The sequence below is a fragment of the Scardinius erythrophthalmus genome (genome assembly GCF_964197995.2).
Source record: "Scardinius erythrophthalmus genome assembly, chromosome: 21".
Lineage (NCBI taxonomy): Eukaryota > Metazoa > Chordata > Actinopteri > Cypriniformes > Leuciscidae > Scardinius > Scardinius erythrophthalmus.
Window position 1 is genome coordinate 31,460,229 of NC_138241.1, and position 16,255 is coordinate 31,476,483.

The 16,255-nt window shown below is 37.2% G+C and overlaps 2 protein-coding genes across 14 annotated transcripts in view; one reads left to right on the forward strand and one right to left on the reverse strand.

Annotated features, from left to right (window-relative positions):
• Positions 1-6,510: 6,510 nt before the first annotated feature.
• mlh1 (mutL homolog 1, colon cancer, nonpolyposis type 2 (E. coli)) lies at positions 6,511-13,903 on the forward strand. Of its 2 annotated transcripts, none has more exons than XM_081351094.1 (20): positions 6,511-6,616; positions 6,714-6,840; positions 7,201-7,291; positions 7,386-7,484; positions 7,567-7,640; positions 8,519-8,591; positions 8,685-8,776; positions 8,867-8,909; positions 9,245-9,333; positions 9,448-9,560; positions 9,660-9,753; positions 11,080-11,233; positions 11,314-11,606; positions 11,723-11,847; positions 12,275-12,383; positions 12,518-12,581; positions 12,719-12,883; positions 13,091-13,183; positions 13,282-13,392; positions 13,555-13,903. In XM_081351094.1, exons 2-20 carry the CDS (start codon positions 6,734-6,736, stop codon positions 13,705-13,707), a joined length of 2,142 nt encoding a protein of 713 aa, XP_081207220.1. In that variant the 5' UTR covers positions 6,511-6,616; positions 6,714-6,733; the 3' UTR covers positions 13,708-13,903. The 2 variants fall into 2 exon arrangements, with proteins under 2 accessions (XP_081207220.1, XP_081207221.1); XM_081351095.1 differs by having other exon boundaries at positions 6,559-6,603.
• lrrfip2 (leucine rich repeat (in FLII) interacting protein 2) overlaps positions 13,877-16,255 on the reverse strand; it is a 32,591-nt gene continuing 30,212 nt past the window's right edge. For all 12 annotated transcript variants that reach the window (XM_081351071.1, XM_081351061.1, XM_081351062.1 and 9 more), the window contains one exon: positions 13,877-16,240. In XM_081351071.1, coding sequence (XP_081207197.1) covers positions 16,130-16,240 — 111 coding nt within the window. In that variant the 3' untranslated portion in view covers positions 13,877-16,129. The remainder of the gene's footprint in view (positions 16,241-16,255) is intronic.

A 16,255-nucleotide genomic window follows, 5' to 3' on the forward strand; every position in this document is an offset into this window, starting at 1 on the left:
TTAAATAATCAATAGCCATTAGTTGAGTTATGTCAATGCTACTTTGTTGCAAGTCACAGCACAGGAAAGTGTTTTTGGAAGGTGTGGCATTCTTATCTTAAAGAACATTCGATTGGACAAAATATGGCTATATGCTGAATGCCAAGGGGTCCAGGTTTGGCTATTTAGCATGGGATAGTTGGACCTTAGAAGGGATAAGCCACACTATGTATTGCTAACATTTCATTATATTATTATTATAAGTTTTATACAGTCCAAATAATTTTTGAAGGGCTCTTAAAGGGATGGTTCACCCTAAAATGAAAATTATGTCATAATTGACTTTTTTCTAATACCTATAAGGCCTAGGAGAATTTTAGAAAAAAATGTCCCACTTGTGCTATTCATATGATGACAGTGAATAGAGACCAGAAGCAAGCTTTTAAAATAAATAAATAAATAAAAAAGTATCACAGAATGATCCCTTGCAACATGTCATTTATTCCAAGTGTCCCAAGTGAAAAAAAAAAAAAATTCAATGTTTTATTTATTTAACCAAATTCATGACCTTGGCCGTTGGTCTTCTGTGCGATATGCACGTTAATCAAGATTAACAAAAACACAACATAAAATTTAACCAACTTCTTCTCTGGGGTGAATATATCCGTTGTGTTTGTTGTAACAAGAAGTTATCGCGTTCACATCCGTCAACTGCCATTCTGACTGCCATCAGACAAACAGAGTTCCAGTCTGGTGATATTTGACTCAGTGAAGAAAGTACACAGATACTTTTTTGAGATTTCTAGACATTGTGTTTCATGTTGTGTTTTTGTTAATCTTCTCACAACGTGTGTGCTTTTCTGGGTGAGGCGGAGTGAACTCTATCGCTAATAGTCTCATGACTCTCATGCAGACATGCAGGGAAGACCAACGGCCAAGGTCAAGAATTTCAGTTTGTTTTTCACTAAACCCTGTTGTATAGCTCCAGAACACTTACAGTTGTGGTCAGAATTAATTGCACCCCTGTTAAATATGATCAAAACACGTTGGCCACAATTATTGGCACCCCTAGAATTTTTATGAGTAAAATATCTCTGAAGTATGTTCCCATTAATATTTACCTTTAGCACACCAGGGTGACTAGGAACATCGTATTTACCAGGGGTGCCATTAATTCTGACCACAACTGTATATAAGGTACATGACGCATGGGATCATTCTGTCATTCTGTCATTCTTTTAAAAAAAAGCTTGATGCCGGTCGCACTGCAATTATATGGAAGAGCTAAAGTGGAATTTTTTTTTCAATTCTCCTTTTGTGGTCCATAAATGTGAGAATGCCATAGTGCATTAGAACACCAGTAAGTAAAGTGAGTAAATAATGACTTCATTTTAATTTGAAGGTGAACTATCCCTTTAAAAGAATAAAAATGACTTATTTTGTATGTATGCATATGAAAATGTGTGTGCGAAAAAGTCTGCATTAATGGTATCAAAGGATTTTGACATTCTGCTTTGCAGCGGCATGCAGTTCTCAATCTCTTACATCTACTCTAAACATGCTGCAAGTCTTTGCACTCAAAAAATATGAAAATATTTTTGCCAGCAGCCAGATCCATGCAAATGCACAAGCATTTGTCAGAATCTGGCTGAATATTATTTGCATGCATTAAAAAGAGCAGCGGGACTGTATTAGCAGCACTGATCTTTTTATGAGGCTAATGTCATCATATTTTCTGTCTTTCTACAACTATCATCAATCCATTTTTATTTTTCTTTGTATAAAGATAATCCTCAGCTTGAAAGACATAACAAAATAATTTGATATACTATTTTAATTTATACAATATGTGTGTTTAAACATGCATAAATGGGTATTGCATATTAATGTGTTATTGGGGTGAGCTTTTTGTCAGCGTAATAAAAAAGACAAATTATTTGAAAATGATTCAGATTTAAATGATAATTACAAAATATTATCCATAAGAGAGCTAAATTCAGTCATTCAGTCAATGTCAGTCATTTTTAAAGAGCAAGGAGATGGAGTTGTCATGGTCAAACCTCCAAACATTTGGCCAGAGGTGTAAAGAGTACCTGAAAACCATACTTGAGTAAAAGTACAGATACCTTGCAGCAAAAATGACTCCATTAAAAGTTACAACTTTCAATATGGCTTGAGTATTGTGATTTTAACAGTAATAAAGTATTTGCCTCATACTGAGATGCACTAGTCCTCCACACCTAAGAGACATGCCAGTGAAAATCAAGAAACCAGTGTTTTGTAAGGAGAGCAAGCATATATTTTCTAAAATTGAAATACTGAACACCTCAAAATTGCAATAAATCAAGGTTTACACAATAGCCTCTTAAACGTCTACAAGCACTAAAGTCTCAGTTAAGCTCAAGTGCTCAGAAAGGGAATAAGTAAACCCATATCCTTCAAAAAGTTATCTTCAAAATAATGTTAAATTAAATAGTCCCCCTCGGTCCATTTGCGCAGGGCCTGGTGTGGTCACACCGGTTGCACTGGCCTAAGGACAGCCCTGGTGAAACACCTGCGATTCAAAACTACCTGCTAATGCACCTGCATTCATGCAAAGTAGCCTTGTTTGACGCACAAATGCCTTGTAAATGCCTTGTAGATGGTGTTACACTTCTTTTGTAGCAGAAATAAATTGCTACAGAAAAAGTTAGGTGCCATATAAGTAATTGCATTACTTATCAGAAATGTATTGGATTAAAGAGTCCATTCAATTTACTCAAATACTTTACACAATGCATTTGATATCTCTGACCTTACAGTCCATCCAGTACTCTACATTAAACAGTACAGGAACTGTGACATGTATAGTCTCAGAGAAATTCGCTAAAATATAATGTCTCTTACAGAGGACAAAAGTCTATGGCTGGGTCTCAGGAGGAAAACCTGAGGGTCATGATGGCCAAATGACATTTTTGCAATTGAATTAACAGATTAAATGTTAAAATATTGAATCTGAAAATTATGTTTTCAAACAGTGTGAAAGGAAACACAACCCAGATGCATATCAGCAGGTTCAGCTGTGTTACAAGTGTCACATTTCACATAAAATCCCTTGTGGGCAAATAAACTCAATGATAGTAACCATAGAAACTAACAAGACACAGCTGAACCAAATGAACTAATGAAAGAGGAGTGGTTAGAAACTGAACAACGAACACAGAGGAAGTCCAAACACAAACAGAAACATGACAGTACGTTAAGTGGGACGCTCAGGTTTTTGTATATTTCCTCTTTTTCCCTCTGTATTTCCCTCTTTAGCTATTCAGAACAGTACTGGGTGAAGGGCTAAGGGCAAATTACCAGAAAGTGTCCCACTTTACCACTGTAAAAAAATATTTTCATGATTTGTTATCACAACTTTTAATCTTTTGTCAAATCAACTTAGATAATTAATGTGGTTCAGATAACATCATATTTTGAGTTTCTATTTATTAAACCAATCTCTTTGTTGTATTAACTCAATTTTTTAATTTCAATGAACTCAAAATTTTAAGGCAACCAGGTAACTTACTTTTTTAAGTGAAACAAGCAATACTTTTTTACAGTGCATGAATACTACACATATACATTACAAAGACCTCAATAGAAGTTTCCTATAAAAGGGTGTAAGCAGAGAGACACAGACTGACAGATGAGAAAGGCTTCACCTTTACAGAACACACCTCATAAAATAATGAGACACGGCATTCCCCTTCTCAGGTTATATGCCTTCATCAATCTTCATACTGTGTATAAAAACAAATCCAGGTTGCTTGAAGCACCGGTTATAGAAATATGCATGTATGAATAGTCTAAACAAGTGTTGACTGAAAATGAGCAGGTTGCAACTAAACTACTTTGGACACAATGCAGATTGTCATGGAAACGGGAAAATATTGATTTATGAACTGATTTTCTGCAACTCATTTGGGGAGCCAGTTCAGAAATTTGATAAATTGCTCTAAATGAAAAAAAAATATGTATAATTTAGCCCCTAGCTTTAATCCAATGCGGAACAGAGGTGAGCAGAAAATCTAGTTTGCAGGTTAAGCTTTCGAGAAATCATGAGAGAGAGACCTGACAGGAAATGTTGTGCAAATAGTGTCTTGTTCAGTGTTGATCAGACCTGTTCTTTCAACAGGCCTGTAAAAAGACTCAATGCGCTGCTGAATTCAGTCCAGCACACACACAGCAAACATGAAGCAACGCTGAAGAGAACGATTTACAGCTCAACCCAGAGGGGAAGGGAGCTGGTTTCAGGTACTTTTCAGGTTACTTTCATTTGCTTTCAAAATATGAAAGAACAAAGAAACTGAATTCCTCACATACTTACATGCAAGCAAGCGAGCGAGAAAAGATTTAATTGTCTCAACCACAGCATTTCAGAAAAAGATGAAGGGTGGAAGGGTTGGAAACACTGGATGTGACTTTTGTTCTGTAGCTCTTTATCCATTTCTCATGAACTGACCTCTATAATTGACATGAGGATAATGAAGAGTCAGTCACTGTATATTTAAAGGGATAGTTCACCCAAAAACAATAATCTACTCACCTTCATGTTGTTCTTTCTTCTGTGGAAAAGGTATATTTTATGTAAAAGGTATATGGTCTGTTTGTCACATAAAGCTATCATATGGCTTCTTTTATGATACTTTTATGATGCTTTTTCATTATTTTGGAGCTTGTGAGCCCTAGTACTTGTTAACTTCCACTATATGAAAATGATCAGAAAGCCTTTAAAATATATTAATGTTCCACAGAAGAATGAAAGTCATGTGAGTTTGGAATGACATGAGGATTAGTAAATGATGCATTGAATGAATGAATAATTTTTCAAATTTATGTTTGTTACTTAAAAGTAAAAGTTATGAGACCATTAAATGTAGCTCAACAAATTAAACGTATAGGCTGCTTTTAACACAATACAGTAGTGGCCAAAAGTGATGTCCGGAGGGGATATATATTTTAAAAAACATTTTAAATGTGAGGGAAGAAAAAAAAATACTAAATTTGGTTAAGGTATTTATCTGACAAAATTATTTGGCAAAAACTATAATTACAGTGTTAATTTACTATGCAAAATAATGCATATAAAAACAAAAAGCTCACCGGAAAGACATACATTGACTACAACAACATAATCAGTTATTAATATTTCATCTCTCTTGTTTTTGCACAGCCTGGCCAAAAAATATGTCTGCACAATTTGGTATGTTTAATTGTGTTATCACAAATAAAACAATTGACTCAAAGAATAACTACGCAATATACTTACAAAATCTTTAACAGATTTTTTAGAATATTTGAAAAAAGGATGAAGATGCCAGTTTTATAGGCCGGACATCCCTTTTGACAACTGCCTTATTATATTAATGAAACATAAAATGTTATATAAGAAACAAAAAAGATATCAGACAAGATACATGCTTGCATTGTGGTCTATGACTCATTGATTAAAGAGCCTGACAGTAGCATTTTTATTGAATTGGGACATCTTGATCCATGAATCAGCTTCCTCTTTTAACGAGGAGAGCATTACACAAGCACTCTTGTCTTCTGCCATCTGGTGGCTGTTTTGTGATGCTGTGTTGAAGTAGTTCAGAAACACAACCATTGCTTTAAAGGCCATACAATATCATGACCAGAGACTAAAACACATATTTCCTTCATTATGCAAAATAAATAAAAACACTGATAAACTAACAAACACAGACGCTTTACTTTGGATTCGTAACTAAATCTGATGATATCTAAGAATCCACATATTTTGGGGACACAAGAGAACCATTGTGCACATCAGCAGACTCTTATAAAATGACAGCACACATGTGGTATGGATGGAGGTATCAGCATCTTCTCTCTATGGATAAGCTACACACACACACACACACACACACACACACACACACACACACACACACACACACACACACACATTGTGTTTTCATGTTTCATGGGGACATTCCATAGAGATAATGATATTTATACTATACAATCTGTATATTCTCTCCTTCAATCAACCCTAAATATACCCATTACAGAAAGCTTTCTACATTTTTAGATTTCCAATAAACATCGTTCTGTATGATTTATAAGCTTGTTTCCTCGTGGGGACCTAAACAATTTCCCCACAAGGTCAACATTTACTGGTATTATTATACTTGTAGGCTACACACACTCACCTGTGTATCATCCTCCACTCGTTCATTTTTACAATTTTATAAGACCCTGCCATTTGGTCAGTTTTGTTCATTTTCGAACAGCCTTTAGTTGATTTAGAATCTCTAGTTTTTCAAAAATCGAAAAGCCCAAAGAACTGTATCTCTGCTAAATGAATTTTACGTCTGTGATGCCCTTTAATTTTACGTTTTTGTTTATTTTTTTAATTTTTATCATTGTTGTGTTTCAATTTATACTTACAAAATGTGAAAATGTGTCAAGAACTTGCTGTTGAATTCTGTCATTTTGAAAGGTCAATATAAAAATTTTATATATATAAAAAAACTTTAGGCATGACGTTGGCGGATATAGTTCTTCCACCAGCCAATCACAACACTCGAGAGGCGGGCGCTCGTCATTCGCGCCTGAAGTTCTGCGGGTCTCGTGCGTGTGCGACGTAAACAAACATTCACGTGCCTTTGAATTAGCTTATATTTTATGTAGTGAATGAGTGACAGGTCATGTGACTGTGTTTGTGTTTGTTTCTAATTTAGTAAATGAGTGCGAGTTCATCATGGCGGGAGTAATCCGCAGACTCGACGAGACTGTAGTGAACCGCATCGCAGCAGGAGAGATCATCCAGCGGCCTGCCAATGCCATCAAAGAGATGATGGAGAACTGGTGACACATTTATCGATCACTATAATAACTTCTACCTAATGACATTTTAACAATTTATGTCTGCTAACTGGTGTCACTAAGGTTTATCTTTAATATAACAAGTAACGTCACTGACTAAAAACAAATGTAGTCTTAAATGCTTGATTAAACTTTATTGATTATTTATGACTGGTGTCAACTGGTTATACATTATTATCTGGAACGACTGATGACTGACAACCGGTGACACTTTATAAAAAATTCTCATGTTTATCAAAATCTATTCAGGAACACAAATGGCACCTGTGTGGCAAAATTACCCTAATATGTCAACCTCACGTGACACAATATGAGACACTAATATTTGTTTTGACTCCTCAGTTTGGATGCAAAGGCCACAAATATCCAGATAACAGTGAAAGAAGGTGGACTGAAGCTCATCCTCATTCAGGACAATGGCAGTGGCATCAGGGTAAGCCGCTTATTTCTACACCGCACACATCGATAGACATTTGTGAAATGGCAAATTTCTTGTTTGGAGCTTGATGCATTTTTATGCTTCACAGAAAGATGATATGGAAATAGTTTGTGAGCGTTTTACGACCAGCAAGCTTCAGTCTTTTGAGGACTTGGCATCAATTGCAACATATGGATTCAGAGGGGAGGTACAGTGTTCCTCACTTCAGCTGATCCCTGTGTGTTGTTTACTGATCAACTTGGCTAAGTCACCTCTCTCTTTTTTTATAGGCTCTTGCCAGTATAAGTCATGTGGCACATGTCACAATCACCACAAAAACAGCTGATGCCAAATGTGCCTACAGGTAATTTATTTTATTTTATAGACCTTATGCGTCCGAGAAACAAGCGCCCAGGTGTCTTTAGAATTTTGTCTTTGAATTACCGTTTTTGCAGTAGCTTGGTATATTTCTATGGCATTGCTGTCGAAAAGTAATCAGCTGGTGAAGTGGACTTACTTTATGTAGAGTTAATGAAAGTTATTATCATGAGCATTGTAATGTTTGAAGCGGATGTCATAATGAATGCCAGTAGACCGGGAAGATTTTAAAAACGAGCGGTTCATTCATAAATCGGTAAGATCTAACCTTCATGCTGTGGAAATGCAAACCGGAAGACAGAACACAATGAGCGCAGCGCTGAAAAGTGTCTATATATTAAATTAGATTAGATTATATACATTATGGCTGCATCTGAAATCGCATACTTCCCTAATATTTAGTAGGCGAAAAACAGTATGTGACAAAAGAAGTACGTCCGAAACCACAGTATTCATAAAACAGCAGGCAAAAAGTACCTGGATGACCTACTACTCTTAGCAAGATGCTGGAGTGTGCATACGATGGACACTTTACTATCCCATGAGGCCACAGGAGAGGATTTATGAATGGCAATGAAGCGATGTAACTGACGCTGGTAGGTCACATGATAATGAGAACATGGCAGAGGTAGAACATCCATATTAGATTCATACTATAGAACATACTTTGTTATCGGTCGTGAAGTAATTACTTATTCAAAATAAGTACCTACTCAAGAGAGTATGCGATTTCGGACGCAGCCTTTATAATTGTATATATTTTACCAGACACACAGAATGTAGTGTAAATACACTGCAGCTCAATTATTTTATTATTAATGTTTTCTTTTCTTTTATAAAGTGGTACTCTGGTTTTGTTTACAGGGCTAATTACTGTGATGGGAAGCTGAAATCTCCACCCAAACCCTGCGCTGGAAACCAGGGGACGTTGATTTCTGTAGGTTTACCTGATAGCAAGTACTTTTTTACACTTTTTTTATTCCCACAATTCCACAAGCAATCATTTCCTCCATTTTTTTCTTTCCTCCAGGTAGAGGATCTGTTCTATAATGTGTCCACCCGACGGAAAGCCCTGAAGAGCCCCAGTGAGGAATACTCTAGAATCATTGAGGTTGTGAGCAGGTGTGTTCATGAGATCTAGAAGGTTTTTGTTCTGCTGCGAGATCCTGAATAACTGTCCATGCCAACCTGTATGTGTTTCCTGTCATACAGATACGCCATTCACAACTCTGGGAAAAGTTTTGCTGTCAAGAAGGTGAAATGCTCATTTCTCATTGTGTTGTGTTTTATATATACAATTGAAATAAACATTAACGAAATAAAATCAATTATAGGCAAACTACAACTTTTCTAACTTTTGTTTATTTCAAGTTGTACTAACACACTAAGAACTAAAATGACTAAAACTAAAATAAAAATGTATAAAAATGAAATAGACACTTGAAAACACCAATAAAAATGTCAAAAACTAAAACTTTAACTGAAAATGGACGATATAACAATAAAAAATATACTATAAAAGTATATTAATGATACTAAAATAACACTGAGAGGACACATTCAGAAAGTAAATTGTTTCCCTCTATCCAGCAAGGCGAGATGGTTGCAGATGTGAAGACCCTTCTGAATGCCTCTGTGCTGGACAACATTCGTGTGGTGTTTGGTGTAGCTGTTAGCAGGTACTTTTATGTGACCATTTTCCTGGATTATAAACATTTGAACCTCATTTAAACTAAAGGATACATTAATTTGATGGTAAATCATGGAGTAAAGCATTTATGTGTGTGTTTCAGGGAGTTGATTGAAGTTGAGTGTGAGGATCAGAAACTCGCTTTTAAAATGAAGGGCTACATCTCCAATGCCAACTACTCCGTCAAGAAATGCATCCTTATCCTTTTTATCAACCGTATGTCTTATGAGTTTGTTTCTAGGTCAGTTTTTAAATGCAATATGTGATATCGTTTGAATACAAGACCTTCATAATTCTGACTTTGTTGTCTTCTAGATCGCTTGGTGGAGTCTAGTGCCTTGAAGAAAGCTATTGAGACTGTATACACCGCTTATCTTCCCAAAAACACTCATCCTTTTCTTTACCTTAGGTAAATCATATCACTTGATGAGAGTATTCAAATGTTTGGGGTCCATAAGATTTAATTTTACTTTTATTTAGCAAAGATTGATTAAAGGGATAGTTCACTTTGAAATTAAATTTTGGTATGTTTTAGCTTACCTCAAGGGCATCCAAGATGTAGGTGTCTTTTTTTCCGCAGTAGTTTCAATTTTGATATTTTTAGGTCAAACCGTTCTTGTCTGTCAGTCATATAATGCAGGTCTATGGTCACTGTCTCAAAGAGCACATCGTCCCAATGAAACAATTCCCCATCGTAAGTACACACTGATGGCCTAAGACACGAAACGAGCGGTTTGTGTGAGAAAACGAACAGTATTTATATCGTTTTTACCTCTTATACACAGCCACGTCCAAATGATCTGAGGGCGCGCGCGCATCCTGGTGTGTGACGTGTGCGCAGACTGGTGCATAGATATATACACTAGATGTCGCCTTGTCTACGGCAGTTTATTGGAACGAATGTCTTTAAAGCGACATCTATTGTATATATCTATGCACCAGTCTGCGCACACGTCACACACCAGGATGCGCGCGCGCCCTCAGATCATTTGGACGTGGCTGTGTATAAGAGGTAAAAACGATATAAATACTGTTCGTTTTCTCACACAAACCGCTCGTTTCGTGTCTTAGGCCATCAGTGTGTACTTACGATGGGGAATTGTTTAATTTGGATGATGGGGAATTGTTTTAATTTGGACTTGTGCATGCTCTTTGAGACAGTGACCATAGACCTGCATTATATGACTGACAGACAAGAACGGTTTGACCTAAAAATATCAAAATTGAAACTACTGTGGAAAAAAAGACACCTTTTGTGTTGATGAGTGTTGTTACATCTTGGATGCCCTTGAGGTAAGCTAAAACATACCAAAATTTAATTTCAAAGTGAACTATCCCTTTAAATTGATCTAAAATGACAGTAAAAATGTATAATGTTACAAAAAATTCTATTTAAAATAAATGCTGTTCTTCTAAACTTTCTATTCATTAAATATTCCTGAAAAAATGGTTTCCACAAAAATATTAACATTGATAATAATAAGAAATGTTTCTAGAGCAGCAAATCAAGATTTGCGAATTTCTGAAGGATCATGTGACACTGTAGACTGGAGTAATGATGCTGAAAATTCAGCCTTGTAATCACAGGAATAAATTACATTTTAAAATATATCTATATATAACCCAAACTATCAAAGGATAGTGTAAGTCACACAGAATATTTGAATATAACCTGAGTTCTGCTTTAAAACAATACTTTAACAATACTAATACTTGACAATTGTTCATTGTGAAGTTTAGAGATTGCTCCTCAGAACATTGACGTGAACGTTCACCCCACCAAGCACGAGGTGCACTTCCTACACGAGGACAGCATCACCGAGAGCATTCAGAAACACATCGAGAGTAAACTGCTTGGCTCCAACTCCTCACGCACATACTTCACACAGGTGAACCTTCAATTACAGGAGGACGTTTTTATATTGTCTAATTTGACCAACACTTGACTGATTTTCATGATCCGTTTTAGACTCTGCTTCCAGGACTGTCGGCGTCCACCAGCGCGGCCAAAGCCTCTTCTTCAGCAGACTCCCAGGAGCGTGTGTACGCCCATCAGATGGTCCGCACTGACTGCAAAGCCCAGAAGCTGGATGCGTTCCTCCAGCCGTCTGGCTCTCAGTGCAGGCCAGATAAAGCCCCCAGCCCCCCCGCTGCCGAGCCGGACGACTCTGAGCTTCTGAATGCTGTTGAGGATCTGGAGCCGTGCGCCTCAGAAGATCTACAGACTGACTTTCAGCCTCCTCCTGATGAAGCACCACTGAGGTGAAGTGCAGAAAACAGGCTGTTGCAGAGAGTTTTACTAGTTATAGTAGAAGGCAGTCGTGGCCTAATGGTCGGAATCAGAGGATCATCCTGTCGTCTGTTTCATTTTCTTTCAGGAAAAGGCCTCATGTTGAGGAGGTGAAGGAAGATTTGACGGCCGCCTCTCTTCCCAGGAGACGCGTCATTAAACTGACCAGCATTAAGGAGCTTCGGGAGGATATAGAGCAGCAAACTCACAAAGGTCAAACTATATCCACTTTAGGAAATAGAACAGACTGAAATTTTTATGTTAGTGAATTAAAATCTCCCTTCACTATTTTAACAATGGAAAAGCCATTCAATGTGTCCCGTCCCAACTTCCAATGGGAGAGCAGTAAAGTATAACAATTTCAATTTCACTGTATATATTAAATACATATTAATCCTTATGAGAGTTACAAAAGGTATTTAGTCAAGACAAGTGAGCTATTTTTTATTTTCTTTGCCTTTTGTTGTTTGATTAACATTAAAATGCAGGAATATTAGATTATGGATTAATCTTGGATTATGCAACAGACAAGATCTGTACCTTCATGCAGTTAATAAATAAACCATTGGTTTGTTATATTGGCATTTTTCATGCTATAGACGATAAGCCGATGGTTGTAAATTGATTTTGTCCTCCACAGGTTTACAGGAGCTGCTTCAGAAACACTCGTTTGTGGGTTCAGTCAGTCCTCAGTGGACTCTAGTGCAGCACCAGACCAAACTCTACCTGCTCAATACAACCAAACTCAGGTTACACACAGATCAATGACTGACATAAGTTCATTCATGACTCTACTTTCATAAATAATGCTATTTTTATATATATACGTAATGTTTATAATATATTTGTTGACAAACACACATTTCTCTCTCGTTTTCTACAGTCAGATGCTGTTTTATCAAATTTTGATCTACGATTTTGGTAACTTTGGAGTCCTTCGATTGTCGGTGTGTTATTGCATTCATTTTATTTTTTGTTATACATGCTATTTAAAGTAATAACAATTTTTAATACATTTTTATTTTAAAATGTCTGTTTACTAATGGTTGCATTTGACAGATTCAAACTAAAGTTGTTTCTTCAGAATCCAGTTCCGCTCTATGATCTGGCCATGTTGGCTCTGGATTCAGAGGAGAGCGGATGGACGGACGAGGACGGATCAAAAGAAGGACTGGCCCAGTATATTGTGGATTTCCTCAAGCAGAAAACCGAAATGCTGGAAGAGTACTTTTCCCTGGAAATAGATGGAGTGAGTGACACATTCTACACGTATAATCAAATTCTTATATAAATGAAGCTCAAGAGACTGATTATGTGTTTATTTAACCTCGCGTATGGTGCTTTCCTATATACGACTGCCGTACTATAATGCAAAAGCAATATAATGACAAGATAATAATCGAAATCAACATTATGGTGCTTCATAACTGTTAGGAACTCTTGCATTTCTTTACAGGAAGGGAACCTGACTGGTCTGCCAATGCTGCTTGATAATTACACTCCTGCCATGGAGGGACTCCCGATGTTCATCCTGCGTTTAGCCACTGAGGTCGGCATTTCATGGAACTGTAGTTTATTGGGTTTTGTGCATAAAATAGACATTACAATAAAAAACAGATGCAACTAAATAACTGATGGATGATGCAGGTGAACTGGGATCAAGAGAAGGATTGTTTCCGTGACTTCAGCATAGAATGCAGTCACTTCTATTCCATAAGGAAACGCTACACACTGGAGCCGGATGCAGAAGAGCCACAGGTAATGCTCACGTTACACACACAAATGACATTGTGGGTAGTCACAAACTGTAATAACATGCTATTCTGAACTTGATGCATTCCGTTTTTGTCAATGATTTTTGATTAATAGAAGAGTTGACTGAATCCTGAGTGTGTAAGGCTGGATGTTTATTGTTTGTAGGATGCAGAGATGAGCTGGCAGTGGAAGGTGGAGCATGTGCTTTTCAAAGCTCTCCGATCTCTCTTCAGTCCCCCGAAACACTTCAGTGAAGATGGAAGCGTTCTCCAGATCGCCAGCCTGCCTGAACTCTACAAAGTGTTTGAGAGATGCTGAAGTTCAGCACTTTTCAGAAATGACTGCTTTTCGCTGCGCTTTGTTGGTCAGCTGACAATCCCACGATACACATTGTCTGTCACATTATTTCAGATGACCAGCTAACATTAAAACAAGGATTTATAGACATTTGTACTGCAGATGAATAAAAAAAGATTGTATTTTGAAATATTAAACAACGGTTTTTATTATTGTGAACTGACTGAACTGTCTTTGAAAGTGTAAAACAGTCTTATTCCATAATGCACTTCTCTTTCAAGTCACATTACACGTTTATGCATTTGGCAGATTCTTTTATCCAAAGCTACTTGGATAAATAAAGCAAAAATATGAAACGGATATCAACAACAATTCACAAAATCACGTTTGTAGAAGTATGTAGTTTTTGCACCATTAACGGCACCAAATTGAATGGCAAAAATTAAAGGCAGAATTTGATACAGAAACATTTTGTTATGCTGGTTGAAAGTCTCTTCACATCCTGATAACAATCACTAAGTTAAGTGGTCTAAATGTGTGTGTGTATGTATACATCATCTGTGGTTTAGGACCATAACATTTCCGTCCAATCATTGAATTTGGTCCGATGCAATGATACAATGTCCTACCTGTCTGTGAACGTATGCATTTCCATACACGTCATCAACGCGTTTCATACTAAGAGTTAGAGACGGACCTCAGTCACCAAGCACCGAAACAGCAGCCACTTTTACACTTCCTCCTGATCCAAAACAATGAGCTTATGCCACTGATCTATATACAGGGTGGGCCATTTATATGGATACACCGTAATAACATGGGAATGGTTGGTGATATTAAAGTCCTGTTTGTGGCACATTAGTATATGTCATGGTCACCACCCATCTTGAGGAGTTTGCCCCCTCACATATACTAATGTGCCACAAACAGGACTTTAATATCACCAACCATTCCCATGTTATTACGGTGTATCCATATAAATGGCCCACCCTGTAGAATGACATTATATAGATCAGTGGCTTATGCTGCGTTCATGCCATAATTTGTAAGATGGAATCCCGTGACGTTATACTCGGAGCGGTTCGTGACACTCAGCGAAGTGATTCTGCAGCAGTCGGGCGGTACAGGTCAGTGCTCTTTATGTTCATTATTATTCTTAACGTAATTTGCTTTGAGACATGAGGTAGTTTAACGCCGTCTCTTGTGATGCTTTTCTCCCTGCTGCACGCGTTCATGTGTTTTGAAGGAGGCGTGGCTTTGGAGACGCTCTGAAGGGAGGACGGGACGGGATCTTATGCTTTGAAAGCTAGCTTGCTATTTATTGCTAGCCTCTGAAAATTGCCTACCCTACCTTTAACATTCTCAAACAATTAAAATACGAGGTCATAAAGTACTGTTTGAAATGTTTATCATTGCATGTTGTGTTTTTAAATACATGTGACCATTGATTGAGCCAAGTTAGGCCATTTCAAACACTGCAATTCCGAGGTGTAAAAATGCCACCTTTAAAAAGGCCAAAAATAATTACTGAAAGAGAGGTCAGTTTGTAAATCGTGTAATTTATTTACAGTATACTTTGCAGTTGCTCTAGTCAAAATCGCTGTGCTTGTGAAGTGTCAGACAATTTGTTTCTAGTGTGATTAAAAAGTTGCACCAAACTTGAATACAACAGCGTGGTGAAAGGCATTGAGTGGCATTGGTACATGAATCTGAAATCTCACAATGTCACAGTAGAAACACCAGTCTCTATCTGGGAGTTAAAATCGTTGCATTTAGTGTAAAACTGATGTAGTCCATTGTGAAAAAGCACTTCAAAAAAACCTAACAAAAGTCAATGTGCCCTGCAAACGATCACAATTCATGAATCACCCACCCATTCATACTGCATTCATTTACACATTTATTTTCAAGAAATATTTTAAATAATTGAAAAACAAAAACACTTAATTGAAACCATAGCAGACATGATTGATTTTCTATAGCGCTCGACTCATGGCTGTACCCTTTATTAAACACATTAAAGTTTTCTGTACCGGTAGAAATACGTTTTCTTGTATAGTGTTATAATGCATATAACCCTCGCCCCCCCTGTGAAGGCACATTGCTGTGTAAGCATTTACATGGACGTCGAGGGCCCTGCGGTCGTGTCGATTTACAGTTTAAAAAGCGCTTTTATACTCGTTCAACTTAGATAAGAGGAGGGGGAAAAAGCACCCAGTCCGAGCAACGAAACCTCATCAAGCCTTTAAAAACAACAAAACCAACAATATTCTCGGGTTCAGAGAAGAAAGCACAAAGGTTTAGATGTTCCCTCCCTGACCGTGTTGCCTTAGTAAGGTGTAAATCTGTATTTTACCACAAGAGGCAAGGAAACAAGGTAAAGGGGCCTGCAGATTTCTTCTTTTTTTTGGTGTCCAACTGAAAGGTGTCGGAGAGTCTCTCTTCACTGCTGGGATAGAAGAGCATTTCTGTTTGCTTTCATCTTCTCCAGCCGCTTTACGAGATGGTTGTTGGTCATTTCCATTTCTTCGATCTTATCCAGGGCAGTACGCAGCTACAAATGGAAAAG

Coding starts and splice junctions, on each gene's coding strand:
- mlh1 (XM_081351094.1), top strand. CDS start 6,734: ATGGCGGGAGTAATCCGCAGACTCGACGAGACTGTAGTGAACCGCATC. Junction 7,485..7,566: donor CATATGGATTCAGAGGGGAG/GTACAGTGTTCC, acceptor CTTTTTTTATAG/GCTCTTGCCAGTATAAGTCA. Junction 9,334..9,447: donor TTTGGTGTAGCTGTTAGCAG/GTACTTTTATGT, acceptor TGTGTGTTTCAG/GGAGTTGATTGAAGTTGAGT.